Source organism: Belonocnema kinseyi, chromosome 3, assembly GCF_010883055.1.
Source record: "Belonocnema kinseyi isolate 2016_QV_RU_SX_M_011 chromosome 3, B_treatae_v1, whole genome shotgun sequence".
Lineage (NCBI taxonomy): Eukaryota > Metazoa > Arthropoda > Insecta > Hymenoptera > Cynipidae > Belonocnema > Belonocnema kinseyi.
In genome coordinates this window covers 93502988-93525971 of record NC_046659.1, presented here as the reverse complement: position 1 = coordinate 93525971, position 22984 = coordinate 93502988, and the positions used below count along the sequence as shown (strand labels likewise).

Here is a 22984-nt window from a genome sequence, read left to right as displayed (position 1 = left end):
AAAACTTACAGAAGTTCAGAAAGATTTTCGTAAATTTAGAAGATTTGGTGGATTTTAAGATGGATTCAAGTAAAGATATTTGACGCCTTCCGTATATCCAAGTATTTTTATGGATTTAGGAGGATTGTCGATAAAATTTTAACTGAAGTTCTTCAAAATTTAGGGAGCCTCAAAAATGGTAATCTGAAAGAATATAAGCTAGTATAAAGAATACTCTCGAAAGGCTCAATGAGGAACCAATCGGATCACCCTGGGAAAGACTCAAGAGCTAACTAGGTGGGTTATCTGGGTTTTGTATGGTATGCTCGGAGGAGCGACTAATGTTCAATAAGGAAGAAACCGCGCCATTAAGCTGGAAGAGGCTTGAATAGTCTGGGGAGCCGAGGAGCCTCGGCCGCCCGGATGGCGTAAACCCATTTCGCTCAGAGCCGCATCCGACTCCTGGAATCCGCAGTCATTCCAAAACCGGAATTTCATTACCTCGAATTCAAAGAAATAGATTCCACAAATCCTAGAAGAGCACATGTGATCTCCCCCACAATTGGCACATCTCACCGGAGAAAGTTTGTTGGGGCATTTCTCGGTGCGGTGGAATTCTGCGCAGAACTCGCACGTCGGCCTGGTAGCCCTGCAGTGGTCCGATCCGTGCCGGAACCTCTGACAGGTGAAGCACTTCTTCGGGGGAGGTATAACGGGAATGACATTATATCCGAAGCTGGAGAGAAAGATGACCTTAGGAACCCTTGAGCTAGCAAAAACAAATTCCACCCGTTCATCCAGGGTGCCATCCTGCTTGGTCCTGCGCCTGATGGAGGTGATGGACGATCTAACCTCCTCAGTGGTCCTGCTCAAGATTTCAGAGGTAGACTACCGCACAGGAACACCGTTGACAAATGCTTTTTTAAGAATTAGAGAGGGGGGATACTAGAATATACCAGGAATATACCAGGGGGTATGGATACCAGGGGGGTACCCAGAATCCCTCAGCTCCTGGGAAAGTACCAGGGTGTTCGCGTCCTCCATGCTATCACAGAAGATCTTTACTCGGTTCTGCCCGTTCCTGTATATCTGTCGGGGACCAGCAATGACACTCCTAATCCTATCCGCCAATGCAAGGGGATCGTATTTCCCAACATTTGTGCCTCTCGTACTGCATTCTAGGAAGACCAGATAGGGGAGGACAGCACCCCCAGAGTACAAGGCCGGTGCAGCACCCGGCCTTGACCACTTGATGTGATCATCTGGGTAGGAGGAGGGGAGTTGTCCATCCATCAAAGGCTCCATATTACTTTGACTGTCATCTCTGATGACAGTGGAGTGAAACAACTGATCCTCCTCCGAAGCTATCTTTTCAAAAGAGTGCCCGTTACGGGTCAGATTGCTGGCAGACTCAACAATTAGATTCCATACTTTACACCGCTCCTGTTGGTTATTTCCAGGCGACTTTCCTTCAAGGAGGCCGCCTGGAGAGGCGAGGTACCGCGTCTCTTGGCTGATCCTGGTCTGGGGGAGGACTCTACCTGGACCCTGGTCGAAAATCCGTTAGGCTGCGGAAACGTCCCATCTCGGGCTGCGTTGTGTGCGCGTCCGGACCCGCCCTTGTTTGTACCTTTGAGAGGCTATGCCGAACCCAAAAAATTTGGCTTGCCACCAGACCTGGACTGATCCATCTTGGAGAATCAAGACCTAAAAAAGAGGCTCAATTAGTTGAAATACCCTGTAAATAAATAAGTTGGAAGTCCGCGAACTTCCCGCCCTCAGCCACAAATTGTAACTACATTAAGTTAAACTAAGAACCTTGCCCACCCATAAAGCAGGACATAAAAAAATTCAATCTATTTAGCGATGCTGGATGAAGCAGCTAAACCCCCTTGGAAGTCTCAACCGATCCGGGGAATCAATAAGCATAATATAATACAGTATAGAAGCAGTCAGAGGTAGTAATGTTAAGACCTTACAAGCACAGGACAAGTAATAAACAGCAATAAGAAGCAAGGTAGGATTGTAAGAGCGGGATGTGAAAGCAGGGAAAACAGTAGGCAGCTGGTTGACGAGGTAAACAAAGCCGGTTAGTTGCTTGTCTTTATCGGTGACCAAGTGGGAACCATAAACACACATGGCCTTCCCTTTGGGTGCTGAGCAGACTGCCTATTTTGTCTAAAATACTCGGCTTACCCCAGGTTCCAAAAGTCCGAAGAAGATAATGCAGCAAAGAGGAAAACCTCACCAAAATTGGTACCACATCTGAGCCGGTTCCAAAGAGAGCATGGAGACTGATTTGCTCCAATATGCGGTTGCCAAGAACAATGCAGATCCTCTGATCAGTAATCAACTAATAGACTTCACAATAGGATATTAGACCTTTAATAAAAAATTCCTCCCTTGTCACACTCACTTGTTGCACGACTTTGACAGAAACATTTAATAATTAAGATTCCACAGAATTATACACAGCGTGGAAAAACCACGCACAGAAAAAACCAACAGATTCACATATGAACCACTAAGCGTCCGTTCAGGTCCAACGCCAGGGACCGAATCCCAGTCCCGTGTTTCCTATGTCCATGAGTGCTACAGACAGCATTGGTACGGTAGAAACCTACATTATCGGAATGACAGAGAGCTTAAAAACGATCCTAACTTCAAAATAGTGCACATGCATAGAATTTTTTATTTAGAACAATAATTTTTTTCTTTCATATCCCTAAAAAAAGAGTGCAGGGACGTCCGTTATAATATTTTTTTATAGCATCTCCGAATTCATTTTAAAAAAATTTTCATTTTTGTGAAAAAAAATCTGAGGGAACCCGATTTAACACACGACGAAGTATCACATGCCCTTACGGCCATGTGATGAGTGGGTCACGTGACTAGATTCCTACCTCACCCACACTTTTTTTTATTTCGTAACTTATTTTGACACGAAACCCCACATCGAGTTGTAAATGTGGGATATCAAATAAAAAGCGCTAAGAAAGGTGTGTCTGGTCCTAAATTTGAATAATTTTGAAAAAAGCAAAACAAAAATTATTTCCAAAAAAACTTTTTTCATAATTATACAAATTTAGGGCCAGACTCATCTTTTTTAGCGCTTCTTATTTGATATCCCAAATTTACAACTCGATGTGGAGTTTCGTGAGAAAATAAGTTAGGAAGTAAAAAAGTGTGTGTACTGTAAGAATCTGGTCACGTGAACCACTCGTCACATGGCCTTAAGTTGAGAAATTTTTATTGTTCTGCGGGGGGGGGGGGGCGTAGAGCAAAGATTACGGTATTTTGCCTAATGGAAACCCTCCCATCGAATTGTAAATTTCAGAAAAACGACTCAAGTAATTTGCGGATAAAACTAAACTTTAATTTATAAAAAAATCCCTGACTTTCCCTGACCAGTTTTAAATTGGCCGACTTTCTGGAGTTCGCTGACCTGTGGCAACCCCGAATCAACAATAAAATTGTTTAAATATTAAGCTAAGGAAACTTTTTAGCGTCTTTTGGAAAGAAACTTTTTGATAAATATCCGGAAAATGTAATTAACCAGATGAATTTTTTGTTATGTACAGAATGATCGTCCAGACTGAGAAGGATTCTCAAAAGTCGCCTACACTGCCAAACTGTCAGTGGCAAACTACCAGTTCACAATGTACTATTTATCCGACAACTCCGGAACGGACAAGCGGAAGATTGAAATTGACTTTGCGTATGAAGCGATCTCCTGTAGTGGAAGATATGGTAGAATCGGGTACGAGTCTCAGCGAGGATAGTTACGAGCCCGAGTACGAAGTCGTCGACCTTGAAGGTGTAAACGACATGAGACGGCGAAAAAAGCATAAAAATCGAGAAAGGCGACACAAAAGGCGCGAGCTTAATTTCAATCCTCCAGCACCCTATCCCATTAAAAGGCTGCGACTGCTTTTGGGAAACGAATCACGTACTATCGATCTCCCTCCTTCTTAACAACTAAGTTTCCAGAACTTGTAGTGACAAGGAATCTTTCTTCTAGATAGGGCGCAGCATGAAGCAGCGAATTTTAAATTTCATCAGCGGAACAGTTTTAACAGATAACAATCTTTCATTTATCTACCTTTAAATTCGATTTACAATTTGAACTCGGTGAAAAACTTGGGGGTCGATAGTGCCAGCTCAGGTTACGATTGGAACTGTTCATACTTTTAGGTTTAGTTACCTAACTTAAAAACTTTTCTGTTTCAATAAATCTTATACGTCATATTCGCGTTTCAAAAGTGTTCAGTAGAGTGACTAGCCTTGCTCATTATTTCGAGAGACTAGTTCCTCTTAAGTACCTAAATGTGTTCGAAGCATTGCTACAGTATCTCTAATCGTCAATCTTTGCTGGCAGTTTGTAAAAAAGTGGATTTGTACATTTTTCTCTTCTGTAGCACGATTCGTAAACGCAATAACGTAGATGTTAGGTCTCCACTTTTTCTCTCTCTCTCTCTCTATCTCTCTCTAATTTGGTTACTGTTTCCGACGTATTTTTAGATTTCATAGTTTTTTCTTATTGTTTAGGGAGAACGAATGATAATTTATAAATCGGTTTGGCATGAATAGCTACTGAATAGTTCATCTACCTGCACATTCTCCGTGTGGGCAAGGTAAACATTAAATGAAGGATTTTTCACGGTTGAAGATAGAACTGGGCATTTGGTTTAAATTAAAATTTTCATTTGGTTTAAACTGAACCTCCAGTTTCTTAGGACGACCCCTGAAATTCCCTCATTCACACATACTTATACTATGTATAAATAATTATCCTGTAATAATTAAGTTAGCTAAATATTAGACTATCAATTACTGGGCGCGAGAACGCAGGTTATATATCATATGGCATTGTAAATAGCGCTTAAGAATAACGAGTTCATGACTGTATTCTGTAATCACCTAATGTTGCAACCTGGGATGAAAGGTTGAAGAGAGTACCGAATACAATATTGAATAAGTGACTAAGTATTATCTGCGAAATTTAAAACCTACGGATGCGCCAGTCCCTTTTTCAAAATTAAAAGCTTTACCCTGTGATTGGGTACAATCGAGTCTTCGTATCGAAATGTACGAAATATTGTGTTATTTTCTACGCTCCTTGTTTTTAAGTTGCTTTATTTAGTTCTTTTACTAATCGGCGCTCCAAACAAACGTTTAAGTTATTCGCGAAACTAACATTTTGATTTATCATGTCCAAAGAGACACATACTTCGTAATAGTTTAAGAAAACGAAATTTGCTTATTTTATTGTATATTCGCTTTTGAAATTATATTTTTGTCGATCGTAAAGGATTATGATAAGATTTCCTTTTTATGCGTGTACAACGTCTTTCTTAAGATTTTCTCTTTCGAAATGAAAGTTTAAGTCGGAAATGGAGTTGAAGATTTTAATTTTACTGATACTTTTTATATTCCCTGAAATCGGTTTTTTTAATATCGACGATTCGTGAGAAGCGCAGGCAAGCTGTATGCGGTTGAATTTTTAAATAAGCAGTTCCACTTCCAGTTTTTTTAAGGGAACAGATTTGATATTCCTGACTATATATTCCTGGCTATGTCGAGGATTGAGTTTGTTAATAATGCACTTTTGTTGTCATAACTTTTGTATTACTTATATAAAACCCCACTTTTTGTTAACAGTTGCAGTACTCTGTGCAATATAACACGATTTGATACGCATAAGTAATTGTCAAATTTACTTACACTGTTTCGTTGTTTCCTGATATGTAAAAAAAAAGTGATTCAGCATTTGAATATTTAGGCGCCTGTAGGAAATCTAAAGGGCGAGTTGTACTGTTTGCACCGAATTTTTAGCAAGTTTTTCAAAATCATTTCCATTTGTTGAAAGAATTTAGTGAAATTTACCAGGTAAATGAAAGAGGCAACAAATATAAGAAGCAATTAGATTCTCTCTAAAGATGAAGAAGCAAAGATAGACTCAAAAGTGAAAAGAAAAAGGTTTAATTTACTCGAACTTAGAAAAAAAACACACACAGAGTTATTACTCAACTTGTTGGCATTGAATAATGATATTATGCATAATGATGCTTGTTATAACATCGCGTTATGCATTTAACTATTACTTGACAAATAAGAATTGTATGTATATTTAGTACCTAATGAACTTCGATTCGTGAAAAATTGTAATTGTTGTATATAATTATCTACTGCGTTAATTGTTATCAATCAATCATTATACCATCTGATATCGACATAAATTCAGAGAGATCCCTTGATGATAATATGATGATATTACAATTCGATAAAATAAATGCTGAATACTTAAAAGAAAAAAAAATATAACGTACTATATTTTCCAAACTCATAATCGAAATTAAAATCAGTTTTGTTAAAGATGCTTAAAAAGGTTTTAAACTGCACTTGTATATTTTCCATTACTTCAAGTCGAGAGTGTAGAAAACTTAAAAATTGTTTTGGTACCTAATGCAGCGTTATGCGACAGCGTAAAGTGTAAACATACATATAAATATAATATTATATGCATCAAACTTAATGTCGAATACCGTTATAATGCGCTAGAATTAACAGCTATCGGAAAATGCAGGTTTTCTTGAGAGCCTGACGTACGTCGCGACGAATTTGTGATATATCATCCCCTCCTTCGTTTTAAATATAGCCGTAATAATCCATTTTGTATAGAAAATACCAGTCTTTTAAGTGAAAAACGTGATTTCGCGTTTCAGCATTGCCAGGGGGATCGAAGACTTTGAAAACAAAATATTTCAGCTGATGTAACAAGAAATAGAACACTTATCCACAATATTGTATTATTTTATTCCTCAATGCGAATGAAACATTGGTGCAATTTCGTATTTAATAAATTTTTTGAAGCGGTAACGCATTTAAAAAGATTAGATTGTATGGTAAGAAAAGTTCATTTATTTTTTTTACAGTGAAAGTTTCAATTAGATAGAATTTCTGATCAATGAGTAAATTTAAACTCGAATTTTTATAGAAAATTGTTTCACATTCAAAATAAATTTTGGTTTAAAAAGTCTTCAGAAGAATGTCAATTTTCTGCTAGACAATTTTGATCCCATTTCAACACCTTTTTTTTAAATGAAAGTTAACTTTTTACAAATAATATCCAGCAGGTTGCAACATTTAGACAAATTGTTTATATAATAAAAAATTAATGAGTAAAAGTGGTACTACTTTAAGGTTAAAAATGCTTCGAAACCTTTTCCAATTTTCTGCCTTCATACCTTAAACAAAATTAATTAACAATAAATAATATGTTCGATTTTTTAATATCTGATGAAATTTTTAAAATAAATTTGATAAACAAATATATATCTTCAACCGGTAGGTATACTATTTTCAACGGAATCAATTTTAAATTACATGAGAACATGCTTCCCTTATGGTAGTTTACTAAACAACAACTTTTTATTCAACTTTACTATTTGTCAACAAATTTATATTGTTTTGTATTACGAAATCGACTGCTAGTGATTCAGAAAGAGCCCTACTTACTAGGAAACTTTGTCTGGTGGCAAAATTTGTTACTTTATTAAATAAATTTTATAATCAATTACAGATTTTCGTAAATTTGCAACCAGAATATTTTGTATTTTTAACGAAATATACTCGAAATAACTGGGCTATTTACCTTTCTTATTTTATTTTATTAATAAGCTGCAATTCTTTTTTTATAAACAATTTTAATAAAATATTCGCGATTTCATCATTATTGCAGGGAGAGCAACCAAAAAACAACATTCAATCATAGATAAGTAGTCAAGTTGTGAATTTTCAATTGAGAATTGACGAAATTCAGTGTTTATTTGTAAAATTGGTTAAAATCCAAGATATTACATATTAATAATATCTCAATTAAAATAAATAACAAATATTGTCGCCTGACAAAGTTTTTCTTGTACATAAAGTCCTTTCTGAGGCATTGGCAGTATATTTCGTGATTTCAGACAAGTTTTTGAGCATGAAACTGCTAAGATATGCGTTTTTTTATGAAATTTGTGTGTAGCATTAACAAGTATACTTTGAATTTAAAAACAAAAATAACTCAGCATTATTTTTACGCATAAGCCGAACAAACAGTTTACAAATTAAAGCAACAAGTATTTTTAATCTTGAAGTAGCACGTTCACTCAATAAATTATTAACATCAAGATTAAATTTGTTTAAATGTTGTAACCTGCTGGATATTTTTGGTAAGGAAGTGTCCTTACAGACTTTATGATTTTTTTTAAAACCCTAAGTTTCAAATTTAGTTACGTTTAATTCTGAAACAATAAGTCTCAGCTCGGATCAAAGTGGTAAAAAAAACTTTTTTATCCCCCTTTTGCGGTGATTTATGATTTTTCCGAATGGAAAAAAGAACTAATTTTTTGGCCAAAAGAGGGAAACAGGAATATTAAAAAAGAAGTACTTATATTACAACCGAATCTGGCTACGAAGTTCTAACTACCACTGTTCCACTGTCAATATAAGTACACAAGATTTATAGGACATTTTGAACCATATTGTACAAATTCAAAAATCTTGAACATACCAATTTGATGACCTCTCTCCTCTCGTCTTGTAGGCAGGGTAAAATTCGCAAAAGCCGATTGTCAATCACGATTCTTGAATAAAGTCATGCTGCAAAAAGTCGATTATCCGAAAGGAAGAAATTTAGCCTCAAAATAGTAATTTTCACTACAGCACTTTCATACTTATTAATTGATAAAACAATACGACACTAAATTTCGCAAAACGCGAAATTGGAGACGTTAAAAACGACGCGACAAAATGCAAAAAGTCAAGAAAAAATGGCCCATCCACGACGTGATTTGCATTCCGACTGAAATTTTGTTCAGCGGTCAAGAAGAATTTTCTAGAAATTCAAAATCTAACCAATCACATATGTCTAGTTCAATTGTTTGTTAGAAGAACAACTTTTTCGCCAATCAGATGCCTGGGATTCGGCGCGCGAAAATGCATTGCCATCAGCAGCTCCGCACATACCACGACCGTTGGACATCGCAAATTTTGGCAGTTTTTAACGACAATTGTTGACAGTTCCACTTGTTTATAATAATTTTATTGAACTATTCTATTATTGCAACTACTTCTGAATGATATTTTTGGCGACATAAAGATAATTAAAACTGAAAATGAAATCTTCATTTTCTTAATTGGTAGATCGATTATAACATAACTGATCATAATATTTACAAAAAGGAACTTCGTCGCGTGCATTCGGCATCTTCGTTACTGCGATTGTTTGTCGTTATAAAATATGAATTCGTGAAATAACATTTGTTTTTTAGTTGCCTGTATGATCTAAGGACTAGAATATTTTCTTTTCGGATTAAACCTCGATAGTGCAATGGTGCGCGAATTGACATTTTTTTTGATAAAAGTTTTTTAAAGGTTATGTGTTTCAAAACGAAATTTTTGAGAATAAGGTCTGAATCGTGTTTTGCGTTTGAAAATCGCATTGTGTTTTTTGAGCAATTTATTTCAAAAGACAAAAATTGAATGTATTCGATGATCGCATGGCCTCTGGAGAAAAAATTTAAAGATCTTCAAATTCGGTAAGCACCAATTGTTTCTGCGACTAATAATGACAAATTCAATTATATTTTTATTGTTCTTTTCTCGTTTTGATACGTCATATTCTATGTTTAATTTCCTACCGGTTCCGGGAATATAATTCCCGTTGGTGATGGCACGCTAAGGTAGAAAATAATTCTTATTTTGCCATTTCCTAATGTTCCTAACATGTTTCATGTATCAACAACACACATCACATAACCTAGAAGTCGCAATAAATTATAAAAAACAACAGGTCGTTGTGAGAAACTATTTACACAACAATTACTGATAATCAGCCTTCATTATTTAAAAATGGTAGACAGCAGTATACATCAAACGATAAAAATGAGTAAAGGAGAGTACCCAAATATGAGATACCAACTCTGTTTGGCGTGATTGTCCGAATTCTATGTACTGAATTTAAAAGTAATATAGGTCATTTCCAAAGAAATTTTCTTTGTCATAAGATGCTAAAATAAAAATTTTTTCTAAAATTTCTTTTTATGCTAAAAATAAAAAAAATGTAAAAAAGTACTTTTTCCAAACTCGTCAAACTATTCTCATAATATGAGGTGCCGCAGGAAATGGCTAATAAAATGCAAAATAAAGTATAATTTTTCATGAAAAACTTCTTTCTATGTTTCCGAAGTATAAATTGACTGCTATTTAGATAAATTTAGTTTTGTGCAGTAGTCACAAACACTTTTTTAACCAATTTCCCCCGCGCAGCCAGTGTTATAAAATTCACAGGTATCTCGTGTTATGAGAACCACACCGTGCAACTATGCACTTACTATGCCTGACCTGTACAATGAAAAACTTCAAGACTATCGATATTTTCCTACTTATTTATTCAATCCCCATCACTGCAGACAAACTTTACTGCTAAATACATATTTAATGAATAATAAATAGGGTTTAAAAAATTCTCTTCCAAGAACTCGGCCACCATCGATTTCACAAAAAGTGCGCCTATAATCTTTAGAAGCCCAATGAAAAATGGACTATACCACAAAATTATTCTTTCTTCAAGGACTACAAGTTAGTGATAGAACCAACAGAGTCGGTCTCTTAGTTTAGCTCATACCCCGCTATCTCATATTACGAGAATATCTCATATTCGAGTACTCTCGTCTATTCGTATTTATAAATCTGACAAGGAGTTCGAGATTTATTCCGTTTCTTGATTCTATAATAGTTGATTGCGTGATTTTTGCCAAAAATAATTAACCCCTTCGTTGGCAGAGAGAATTCGACAAAAAGTGCCCAAAATGGCAAGAAAATTTCTTATCCTGAAAATTTCTATCCTGGGGTTTTTGGGGTCGCTGAATCCGAATATGAAGTCAAAATTCAGTAATCTAAAATGGCGGATCCAATATAACGGACGAAAATACAAAAAACGGCTCGATTTGGATAAATCTTTGTACTTACGGGTTTATGGGGTCGCTGAACCCGAACGTGAAGACAAAATTCAAACATTTTAATTTGCATACGAAAATATCTGCCATTTAACATTTTTTGTATTTTCATCCACCATATTGGATCCGCCATTTTGAATTTTCGAATTTTGACTTCATATTCGGATTCAGCGACCCCAAAAAGCCCTCGAGTAAGACTTGAATGCAAAATGGGATTAAGTTAAATAGGGAAAAAGAAGACTGACGCATTTTGCGTCAATGCCACACAGGGCACCAAAAATTTTGACACATTTTGCGTCAATACCAACGAAGGGGTTAATAATATTTCTATTTCATTATCATTACTACTGACAATATTGAAAGAATATGTAGTTTCATTATCCTTGTTTCGAAATGCGTTAGCAAATTATTTAACTTCAGTTCTAAAAAAACAATTTGTGAAAAGAAGCTGATAAAATTTTCCACAGAGTTGTCAAACTCTGCTATTTTTCGATTTATTATTATTATGTTTTCTTATAAATAAAGAAATATGTCAAAAAATGGCTATTCCTTCTATTTGACATTCCTGGTACTCGTAAATAATAGGAAATATGTTGAAATCGCCATGTTCCATAGAGTAACATTCGTTGAAGATGTTTCATCATGATATAATGAACAAAAATTATGTTCTATTATGTTATATTGCACGAAATTTTGATAGAAACAATATTGTTACGGAAAAAAATTTATTTAAAAATTATGCTTGTTAATATTATAAACAAATTCAATAAACAAATGTATTATTCAGGTATTTGTCGACGAAAAATTCATTTGTTTTTGATTGCCATTCTTTTTAATTAGAAGCTCCATCATATCAATTCATCTACATTGTACTCATGTTAAGTTCATAAACTGTATGATTTCATTAAACAAATCTCATAACCAATTAATTATTCGGCCATTTGCCGAGAAAAAAGTTAGTTTCTTATTGTTTTCATTGTCTTAATAAGCATACAGATTCAATACGAGTATATACTATATAGTTACCTTTTTCTTCCACGTTTGTCTGTCATAGACTATTTTTGGATAAGTGCTAAAATCTACATTTTTCGCCCAATATCCGTATTAGTAGTTTCTCTACTACATTTGCGAGTATTGAATTCGCGGATATGTTTGAAGATATTATTGGTTTCTTTTTGAGCTTCCTCCGTTAATTAGCGAATAGAAGAAAAAAATGATTCGATAATTGTATACACAAAGTAGGGGGTCATATAAAGCTTCGTTGTTTTTCGGCAAAACTTTTAAAATTATAAGTATCAGATTGAAATTTTAAATTAACTGTTTTCTAAGACCACTAATTGAGACCGCCAGATAAATTTTAATCAAATTCCAGGCAGTACTAAAATGAATACAGCAATTTAAGTTTAATTATTATGGTGCAACTAACTAAAAAGACTGACTCTGTAAAAAACGAGTCTTATTGTCGAAAAATACGCAAATAATGCATTTGTCTATTTTTGTTTTAAAGAAATCATACAATTTATAAAATACTTATATGAATGTTGCTGAAATTAGCACGAAGTTCCCAATTAAAATGAATGAAATGGAAAAAACAAACAATTTTTCCGTCCATAAATACCCTAATAACAAATTTTCAAATTAAATTTATTTTAAAAAATTATAGAATTTATCAAATAATTATAAATGTTGTTCAAACGATCATAGAGTTCCCAATCAAAAGGACTGAAATTTAAAAAAAACGTTTTTTTTCTGTCGAAAAACACCAGAATGATGCATTTCTTTATTAAATATGTAAATAAATTTGTTTAAAAAATCATACAATTCATCTGCTCATCATGATTGTTGCTGAAATTATAATAAAGTTCCCAAAATAAAACAGTTGGCAATGTTTTTCATAATAATATTGTTTTCATCCAAATTGCGCAAACAATTAATTTTTTTATTCTCTCGCAGCATGAGAGATTGGTGGAGTATCCCATTTACCTCCCAGGATATTCTGGGCATATCTCAGAAATCCTAGGGATATCGCGAATAATAGCGTGCAGGGCGGAAATCTCGATATCCCTGAAGTGCCCCAAGGACATCTCAGAATATCATGAGGATATCCCATTAATGTCCCAATTTTGTAGGGCAAGGATGTTCCCAAGATATCCCAATTCTATAATTTAACATATTCCTGAAAATTCAGACATACCTACTGCTAATTATATTTATATTCAATCGTTTCAATGAAATAATAAATAATTGAACAATATTAGGTATTTTTCCGGAGATTTTATGCAAAGTAAAACATTATAAAATACAATAAGAGGAATAATAGTAAAGTCCCCTCTAAAGTCACTTTCGGGTAAATTCCATCATGGCGGTCAGTGTGCGAAAACTGTCACAGAGTAACAAGTGACCCTTTAACAAGACAACTATTTCTCGAATATTCGTGCCGGATTATAATCTATTCTCATTTATATTATACAAACCAACGCGTTACATATTATTTTAACTGTTTTTTTTATCATAAAAATTGATTGCCGTTGAAAAGTGCGATCTATAAACTGCGCATCTTAGACGTTACCGCAATTACAGCAAACTTAAAAATTTTTTAGAAAGTGAGTTTTTTATGGTAAGTAAGCTGTTATTGGTTATGAAAATTTTACGTGGTAATCATTCTTTGATAATTATACTGAGATAGGATTTTGAAAGAAACCGAATTTTCGATATTTGTAGAAAGTGGTTTTTTATCAAACGGATTTTTGTAAATCTCTATGTTTTCAGGCATTTTATATATTTGAATAGATATGCATTTCAGAAATATTGGATTAAATTGTCAAAATTGTGTATATCCCGCACAGAACATTGAGTGGATATCGTACAGGGCGGAAATCTGGATATCCTTGGAATATACCGCGGATATCCCGGGAGATTTTTGGGACATTTTTCAGAATATCCTATATCTTGCCGAGATATCCTCGGGATATGCCAAGGATATAATTTTGTTGTTAAGGTTGTATCATGATTGTTACGTCGTAACAATTTCTTATTTGACAATTTATGATATTTTAATGTCACTTTAAAATTCCTCAAAGCTACGAACTTTCCATTTCTTTTAAATCTCTGAAAACTTGTAAATAGACGTAAAACTGCCATCCTTAAGCTAAAATCTCTTTAGTATAGTCGTAGTAGATTTGTACTGTAAACCATCGTAAGCTGGGTGCTTGTCGAAACTCACGTCTCAAACATAAAATTTTATTGTCTTGTTTGCACCAAACCATTTAAAACTTTATAATTCCATGCAGCTTTGCAAATCCATTTGCGCCCTAGACCTTGGGCAAAGGCAATTTACTGTCAAATATTTTCTTTCAAACTTTCATGGTAATAAACTTCTCACCTTCTTGTACCGGGAATCCAAAATGTGACGTCAGGCGACGGAGTGTCCTGCCACCCCCCCCCCCCATTATATCTATAGCCAATCAGCGCATGACAAGGCCCTTTGTATTTTTCCGTTTGGTCAAAACTTGCGGTTCGCCCCGAAGTCCTGCGACTTCGAAGAGACAGAAATCTTGTAACCGTCAAGCAGAGAACACCTGTTCGGGTCGACCTCAGGCTATGTTCAATCATTTTTTTGTAAACTCAACATTCAAACATAAAAGTAATCTTTCACCTGTTAACTCTTAGATAAATTGTATAAATCGTGTGTGTGTGTGTTTAAAATAAACTAATGTTTAAACTTACTCCTCGATTTATTAATCCTCAATTGCAACAATCACATTGACAATACATTTTATGGTCCTTCGAAAACTGGATGTTTTGCCGCGTAACAAACATTTCTCGCGCGTGTAAAACATTGCTTCCGTAAAGCAACTATCATATCAGTGCAAGTGTAACAATCGTGCAGACATTATTTCGTCAAAGAATTAACTACAAGTGTATGCGAGTGTACAGTCGTGTGTGTGGGACTACGGAAAGCAAATCAGCCATTAAGAGAGTCTAGTGAAAAAAGAGAGATTTATATATTCAGCCATATCCAAAGTGTCACTGCACCATTTGTGCGAGTGATTCAATCAATCCAGAGGGTCACTGCAGCATTTACAGCCAGGGATCCAATCATACAAGGAGCTGTCGCAGAATCCAGTGTCGTCAGCTAGCCAACGGTTCTGCATCTCATCTCCTACATCCTACGAGTAAGTAATCCTTGACTCACCATCCGATTTTTATCCATCTTGTTATAACCTATCCATATTCTCTTTGTCTGTTTCAATTTTGATTAAAAGTGCTATCATAATGACGGATCCAGATCCAAAAATCGTGGGTTTAATAAAACAAAGGGGTGCTCTTAAAACTAGATTAACAAAGTTAGAAAAAGTTTTAGATCAATTAGAATCAGGTCCAATTGCCGATTTTGAACTTCTTGATCTTGAAGTTAGATTAGCGAAACACCAATCATTGTTAGAACAATCCGAAAAGATTATTGTAGATATCGAATCGCTAACCACTGATGAAACACTTTTAAAATCATTCGAAGATGAACACAACTCCATTGAGGATCGGTACTTTACAATCAACGGACGAATAAAAAAATTTACCAAGAAATATTCGAATCCACTTATTAATTCGCGTTTAAATCAAACTAATTATGAAAGTATTATAGACGATTCGGAACTTCATGACTCCGCAAAAAATATACAGACTTCAGGAGTGCAAGAGTCTCTCGTGACATTAGATACACTTAATTTACAATCACTCGTGAACTCTTTAGCTCTCACAAATCAAATAGCTCCCGTAAATTCAACATCTTCCGCCAATCAATCGCAGCGTGCAAGTCCAATGATTGCAGGCAGCGTAAATGGTTCAGCAAACTCCGCGAATGTTCAGAATACAAGTCATGTCTTTTTAGATCCAAATCTTCCTAAGCTTTCATTGCCGACATTTTCGGGCAGCTTTGACACATGGCTCGGTTTTAGAGACACATTTGAATCAATGGTACATAAAAATGCACAAGTACCCAACATTTTTAAATTTCATTATTTGAAGTCATGTGTCAAGGACGAAGCAGCAGAAGTAATCGCTTTAATAGAATCATCAAGCGACAATTACAAGGTCACTTGGAAACTGTTGACAGATCGATACGATAATCGAAAATTTATTGTCGAAAATCATGTAAAAGCACTTTTTAATTTGCCAGCAATATCCAGAGAATGGTCGATTCGCTCTTTATTAGATAGCGTTCAAAAACACATTAGAGCTCTACGCGCACTAGAGCAGCCAGTCGATCATTGGGATCTAGTCATAATCCGTCTAATAAAAGAAAAATTAAATAATTATAATCGCGAAAAATGAGAAGAATGCACTGGTAACTTTAAGGTCCCAGAGTTAGTAACAATGATTTCGTTTTTAGAGCGCCATGCTCTGATTGAAGTCACGCGTCCAGCTCCCAATCCAAATTCAAATTCTCACAGTTCGAATAGAAATACATACATGAAAAATAATAATGTGTCAGGTAAAGGTTCGAATCCCTCTCGCACATTCGTTGCTTCACTTTCTAATCCTTTAGCCAATCAATATACAAATGATTCGAACCATGTAAAACCACAGCGTTCATGTCATGTTTGCAAGGGAGATCACGCAATCTTTTCGTGCATCAACTTTTTGAAATTAACCCCGCAAGATCGTCTAGCTGAAGCCAGAAACGCGTCTTTATGCATTAATTATCTTCGTGTGGGTCATCGTGCCAGCGATTGCCGCCTAGGTCCGTGTCGAAAATATAGTAAAAGACACAATACACTGCTTCATTTTGAACAGAAATCGAATGAGGGAAAGTATCCAATCGAATCCCCATCAGATGAAAAGTTATACACAAATAATTACCACATACGTGTTCCATCTCAAGTTTATTTAGCAACTGCTATTGTCGACGTCATTGACAGTCAAGGCAATTATCAGCCTTGTCGACGATCTGTTGACAGGTGCTCAGTCATTTGATGAGGCACTATCACTTCGAAATGACCTCATCGAACTTTTAAATAAAGGGGGATTTAGTAACCGAAAGTGGGGTTCAAATGATCCAAGATTAATGAGCGATTTTCCTGATAATATTACACATAAACACATGTCTCTAGATCCGATGGAAACTATCAAAACACTGAGGCTTCATTGGGACTCACAAACAGATTCAATAGTATACACAGTCATTCTTTCCGATGGAAATAAAAATGTCACACAAAGGTCAGTTTTATCACAAACTGAAAAATTGTTTGATCCACTAGGTTTGCTGGGATCAGTCGTAGTTTCAGCAAAAATAATAATTCAGCTTCTTTGGAAGGAAAAACTCGAATGGGATGATCCCATTCCGTATAAGTTGCAAAAATTATGGCTAGACTTTAAAAATCAATTAAACCTCGTTAACAATTTACGTTTTAATCGATGCATTGTCATTCCAAATACAGTGGAGACACAAATCCATGGATTTTGTGATGCAAGGTCTAAGGCATACGGTGCATGTATCTATCTCCGCTCGACTAACACTCAAGGTGAGCATCATTGCGCTCTCATATGTGCGAAATCACACGTCTCGCCCATAAAAGTTATCTCGTTGCCAAAATTGGAGTTATGCGCGGCACTTTTGTTAACGAAGTTGTATCAATCCACAATCGAATCTTTAGAATTTCCTTCAATAAAACCTTCTTTTGGTCCGATTCAACGATCGCATTAGGTTGGATCGGCTCAGAGTCATATACATTGCCCACCTTTGAGGCTAACAGAGTAGCAGAAATTCAAAAGGTCACTCCCGATCAATGGTTTCACGTTCCAACAGATCACAACCCAGCCGATCTTATATCACGGGGGCAAAATCCAAAGGATTTTATACAAACACTATGTGGAAAACCGGTCCACTTTGGCTCAGTCACGTTCACTTTAATAAATTCTAATAAAGAAAAGAATTGGAAAATCCATTTCAAAAACTTTCTGGAACAATATGAAAACACAAAAAAATTGAAAGCGGTGCTAGCTTATTCACTGAGATTTATCCACAATATGCAAAAAAAGGACTTGTCTCAAAACTTGCAGGGTCCTCTTTCATTCAAAGAACTAGACACCGCAATGTTGGCTGTAATAAAGTTAGTGCACAAAGATACATTCCACAAGGAAATTTATTTATGATCTCGCGGCGAAAATCTGGATAAAAAAAGCAGTTTATTGAGTTTAACTTCCTTTATAGACCAAGGCATTACCCGAGTCGGCGGCAGACTCGAATGCGCTAATATTCCGTACGCGAAAAAACACCCAATTGTTTTACCGTAATGTTACGCGTCAGGTTTTACACAAGTACGTTAGATGTTTTAGAGCGAAGCCTCGCGGCATTAACCACAATATGGGGAATTTGCCTGAAAAAAGACTGTCCTATTCGCGACCCTTTCTCAATGTGGGCGTCGACTATTGCGAACCTTTTTTTGTGAAACAAGGACGTCATAAAAATCGAGGTAAAGACAAAGTTCACATTGAAACTTTTATCTGCTTTGCAACGAAAGCGGTTCATCTAGAAGTGGTTAGTGATGAGACCACTGAAGCTTTTCTCGGGTGCCTTAAGCGATTTTTTTCTCGTCGAGGAAAGGCCGTAACAATTCATTCTGACAATAGTAGGAATTTCGTTGGGGCAAACAATGAGTTGAGAAGACTCTATGAATTTGTTCATTCACAACTTGAAAACGAAACAGTACAATAGACTGATATGAGCAATTAGAAACATGCACAATCGAAATTGAAGCGATCCTAAACTCTCGATCTCTCACTCCCATGTCCTCAGATCCAAATGACCTTCTCCCTTTGACTCCTGGTCACTTCCTTGTCGGTGAGTCATTGACAAGCTTGTCTCAAATGGATTATCGAGATGTAAAGCTCAATCGCTTGTCATGCTGGCAAGAAGTAGAGCAAATGAGGCAGCATTTCTGGTCCAGATGGTACAAGGAGTACCTAAACGAACTGCAATCCCGCAACAAGTGGAAGGGATCAGCACATCAAGAAAAAATCAAAGTAGGGACTTTGGTTATTGTAGCAGAAGACAATGTTCCACCCATGTGCTGGAAAATGGGTCGCATCACAGAAGTCTTCCCTGGAAGGGATGAAATCATTCGGGTGGTATCCGTACGCACCAGAACTGGCGAATACAAGCGCTGCGTTAAAAAGTTGTATCCACTTCCAATTTATGACATGTTGTAAATTAATCCAAATTAGGTTAACTATTATGTGTATTCTGTTTTCTTCTCCATTTATCGATAATTTCTGATATATACGTTACACTTTCATTTTTAAATTTACTGAAAATTAATATTTAGCAATTCAGTACAAGACAACTGAAGAGGTAGACGTTTTAAGTATATAAAACTTTGGTGTGTTCTACGTTCAAATTTAGACAGGATTTACCTCACATTACCTATTCGTAATATCTATACTGATATTAATTACTGAAAAAACTCTGTAATTGTTATTTCCAAATTCAGATGTTCGATCTCTTTCTATTATTCTTAAATCATTGTCTACAAAGCCATACACATTATTCTTCTTACTCTTTAAGTGAGCTCTTCCGTTTCTTTTCGATCAGTTACTTGAACATAATGTTTTAAATAATTTTATTTCAGTTGGTTGAACCTAATCGTTCAAAGCGGGTAAGATGTTACGTCGTTACAATTTCTTATTTGACAATTTAGGATATTTTAATGTCACTTTAAAACTCCTCAAAGCTACGTACTTTCCATTTCTTTTAAATCTCTGAAAACTTGTAAATAGACGTAAAACTGCCATCCTTAAGCTAAAATCTCTTTAGTATAGTCGTAGTAGATTTGTACTGTAAACCATCGTAAGCTGGGTACTTTGTCAAGCTCATTCCATGCAGCTTTGCAAACCCATTTGCGCCCTAGACCTTGGGCAAGGGCAATTTACTGCCAAATATTTTCTTTCAAACTTTTATGGTAATAAACTTCCCACCTTCTTGTACCGGCAATCCAAAATGTGACGTCAGGCGAAGGAGTGTTCTGCCACCTCCAACATTATATTTATAAGCAATCAGCGCATGACAAGGCCTATTGTATTTTTCCGTTTGGTCAAAACTTGGGGTTCGCTCCGAAGTCCTGCGACTTCGAAGAAACAGAAATCTTGTAACCGTCAAGCAAAGAAGACCTGATCGGATCGACCTCAGGCTATGTTCAATCTTTTTTTTGTAAACTCAACATTCAAACATAAAAGTAATCTCTCACCTGTTAACTCTCAGATAAATTGTATAAATCGTGTGTGTGTGTTTAAAATAATCTAATGTTTAAACTTAATCCTCAACTTATTAATCCTCAATTGCAACAATCACATGACAATACAATGCTAAAAAATCTTCAACTAATATTAATCTATGAAATATATGGAAGTGCAACAATTTTCCTATTACTGACGAATACCGGGAACATCAAATAGAAAAAATTGCCAATTTTTCGTCATATTTGTTTTTTACAAAAATTGAAAAACTAAATAAAAAATTGAGTTGGCCGCAGCCAAGTAGTCGAGACGCCTTACGAAATTTGAGGAAATAAATCCTACCTAAAATTTGATTCCGGATTTTTGTAATGCTATAGCATGTAGAATAAAAGCCCATATATTTGCGAACAAGGTTTCGGAGGCACTATGTGTGTAAAAAATTGGCAAAGATAGCAAAAACGGGTTTTTTGTTTGTTGCTATTAACCTATATATCCGTCAGAAAAAAGTTTAGTTGAACAATGTATGTCTTATGTGTTTTTATTAAACTTTTACTCGGGTAAACCCGGTTATACATAATAGCCACGGACTAAGTCAAGTGACTGATGAGATTAGAATGTTATAAGTTAATTCAAATAGTTTAATACGATGGTTGAAACCTCCTGCGTTGAAACCTCCTGTGCTGACAACTTTGTCCTATATCGCAATGACGAAACCTTCCGTCTCTGGGGTGCTCGCCATGGATGGCTTTCTGTTTCCATTGTATTTCTAATTCCTCTATGGTTTCTGTCCTGATATTCAAGGCCTTATCTGAGGACAAATTTAAGGGCGTATATTCAAGATCCGCTTGACAGATGGTACTGTAAAGCGCAACATTTTGTTTGCTGTTAAAATAGTCTCGCAACTGTATAACTTGTGACTCACACAGTTTTTTGACATCTACAACACCTCTACCCCCTAAATGTCGTGGTAGAACTACCCTTTCAATCGCTGAATTTCTGCGGTGCATTCGGTGCTTTGTCATTTCTACGTGAACAATTCTGTTTAACTTTTCAAGGTCGGTGTTAGACCATTTTATGAGCCCGAAGGAGTACGTGACGACAGGGATATCATATGTGTTGATCTCCCTGATTTTGTTTGCCGAGTTGAGGAAACTCTTCATAATTAATCTGAGTCTCGTAGTGAATGCAGTCATTAGGCTTGTCTTAACTATCGTATGTTGAATACCCTTAGATTCAAGAATACTCAGATATTTATATGATTCGCCTGCAACCATTGCCTCGATGTCATTTTCGAACTCGTTCTCTAACTCTGCGGTCCCTAATTACCCTCTGATTAAATGCACTGTTCTACATTTGCCTAGTCCGAACCCAATGTGGATATCATTGGAAAACTGCTTTGTGACATCGATCACTTGCTGCAGTTCCTGGCCTGAACTAGCGTACAGCTTCAGGTCATCCATGTAAAGAAGATGGGTCACTTGATGTTCATCCTCATTATTATGAATTCTGAACCCATGATATATGCTATTTAGTGTTTTGCTCAATGGATTCAACGCTAAACAGCACCATAGTGAATAGATAGGTAGGGAGACTTCTGCATACAGATTTTCCGTACGAATAGCAAGCTTTCGGCTAGAGTAAAGAAGGATGTAAGATTTGTTTCGCTCCTTGTGCTGACTAACGAATCACAGTTTTTAAGTATCTGATCGATACTATCGATATTGGAAGTCAATACTTAAAAACCATGGAAATGGATCTTTTCAGCCCCAAAAATGTGGAATAGGAGATTATATGATATACAATATAGCAATATTAGACTATTTAGTACCTGCTTTTCCCGGAATTGAAGTTTTTCACCCCAAAATAATATAATTTTGAAGCTATGTAAACCTGACAGAAACAAGTCATCAAATCGTAATATCTCCTATTTCATAATTAAGGGCTCATTTAGGGCTCATTTAATGCCCCATTGCCGAATTTTCGGCTCTTCATATTTTTTTTAATATGCATGGTTCTGCCAGCTTTACTTCAAGCCAGCAACACCACTCAAGGAATCGGTCAAAAATGATTATATCAAATTGTCCTTTTTACAGGAATTTCCGGCTCGAGATATCTCTTTAAACCACTGTCCTACCTTCAAAATTAAAAAAGGGTCGCGAAGAGCAAAGGGCCAAAAACTTAATATTCGATTTTTTTCCTTACATTAATAAGGGCCTATTTAGCGCTCACTTTCTATCCTACTATGGATTTTACTTTTTAGCCCTTTGTATAAAATATGCAACGGTGCTGCCAACTTTACTTCAAGCCAGCAGCACCATTCGAAGAATCGGTAAAAAAATGGTTATATCAAATTCCACTTTTCACAGGAATTTCCGGCTCATTTCCGGCTCGAGATACTTCTTCGAACCTCCGCCCTACCTTTAAAATTAAAAAAGGGCCATGAAGGGCAAAGTTACAAAATATAAATTTTTTAATTCTCTTCCCAGCATTAATAAGGGACTATTTAGGGCTCACTTTCTATCGAACTATGGAGTTTACTACTGAGCCCTTTTTATAAAATATTTCACAGTGTTTTCAGCTTTTCAGTTTTTTTTATTGAAAATAAAAAATAATTTTAAATGAAAAAGAAAAATTATGTTATTTTTTCAGAGTTCCTTCTCCCAATAATAATATTTAGTGCGCATAGTAGATAAGCGAATGATTGGTTGGTGAACATCCTTGACATTGGTATATTCGATCTGCTGGATCAGGTTGCATCCAATAGCTACATC

The 22984-nt window shown here is 35.7% G+C and overlaps 1 protein-coding gene across 1 annotated transcript in view; it reads left to right on the top strand.

Moving 5' to 3' along the window:
* Positions 1 to 6781, top strand: part of LOC117169330 — a 36093-nt gene extending 29312 nt beyond the window's left edge. The window contains exon 9 of the mRNA XM_033355663.1: positions 3561 to 6781. Coding sequence (XP_033211554.1) covers positions 3561 to 3954 — 394 coding nt within the window. The 3' untranslated portion in view covers positions 3955 to 6781. The remainder of the gene's footprint in view (positions 1 to 3560) is intronic.
* The last annotated feature ends 16203 nt before the right edge of the window (positions 6782 to 22984 follow it).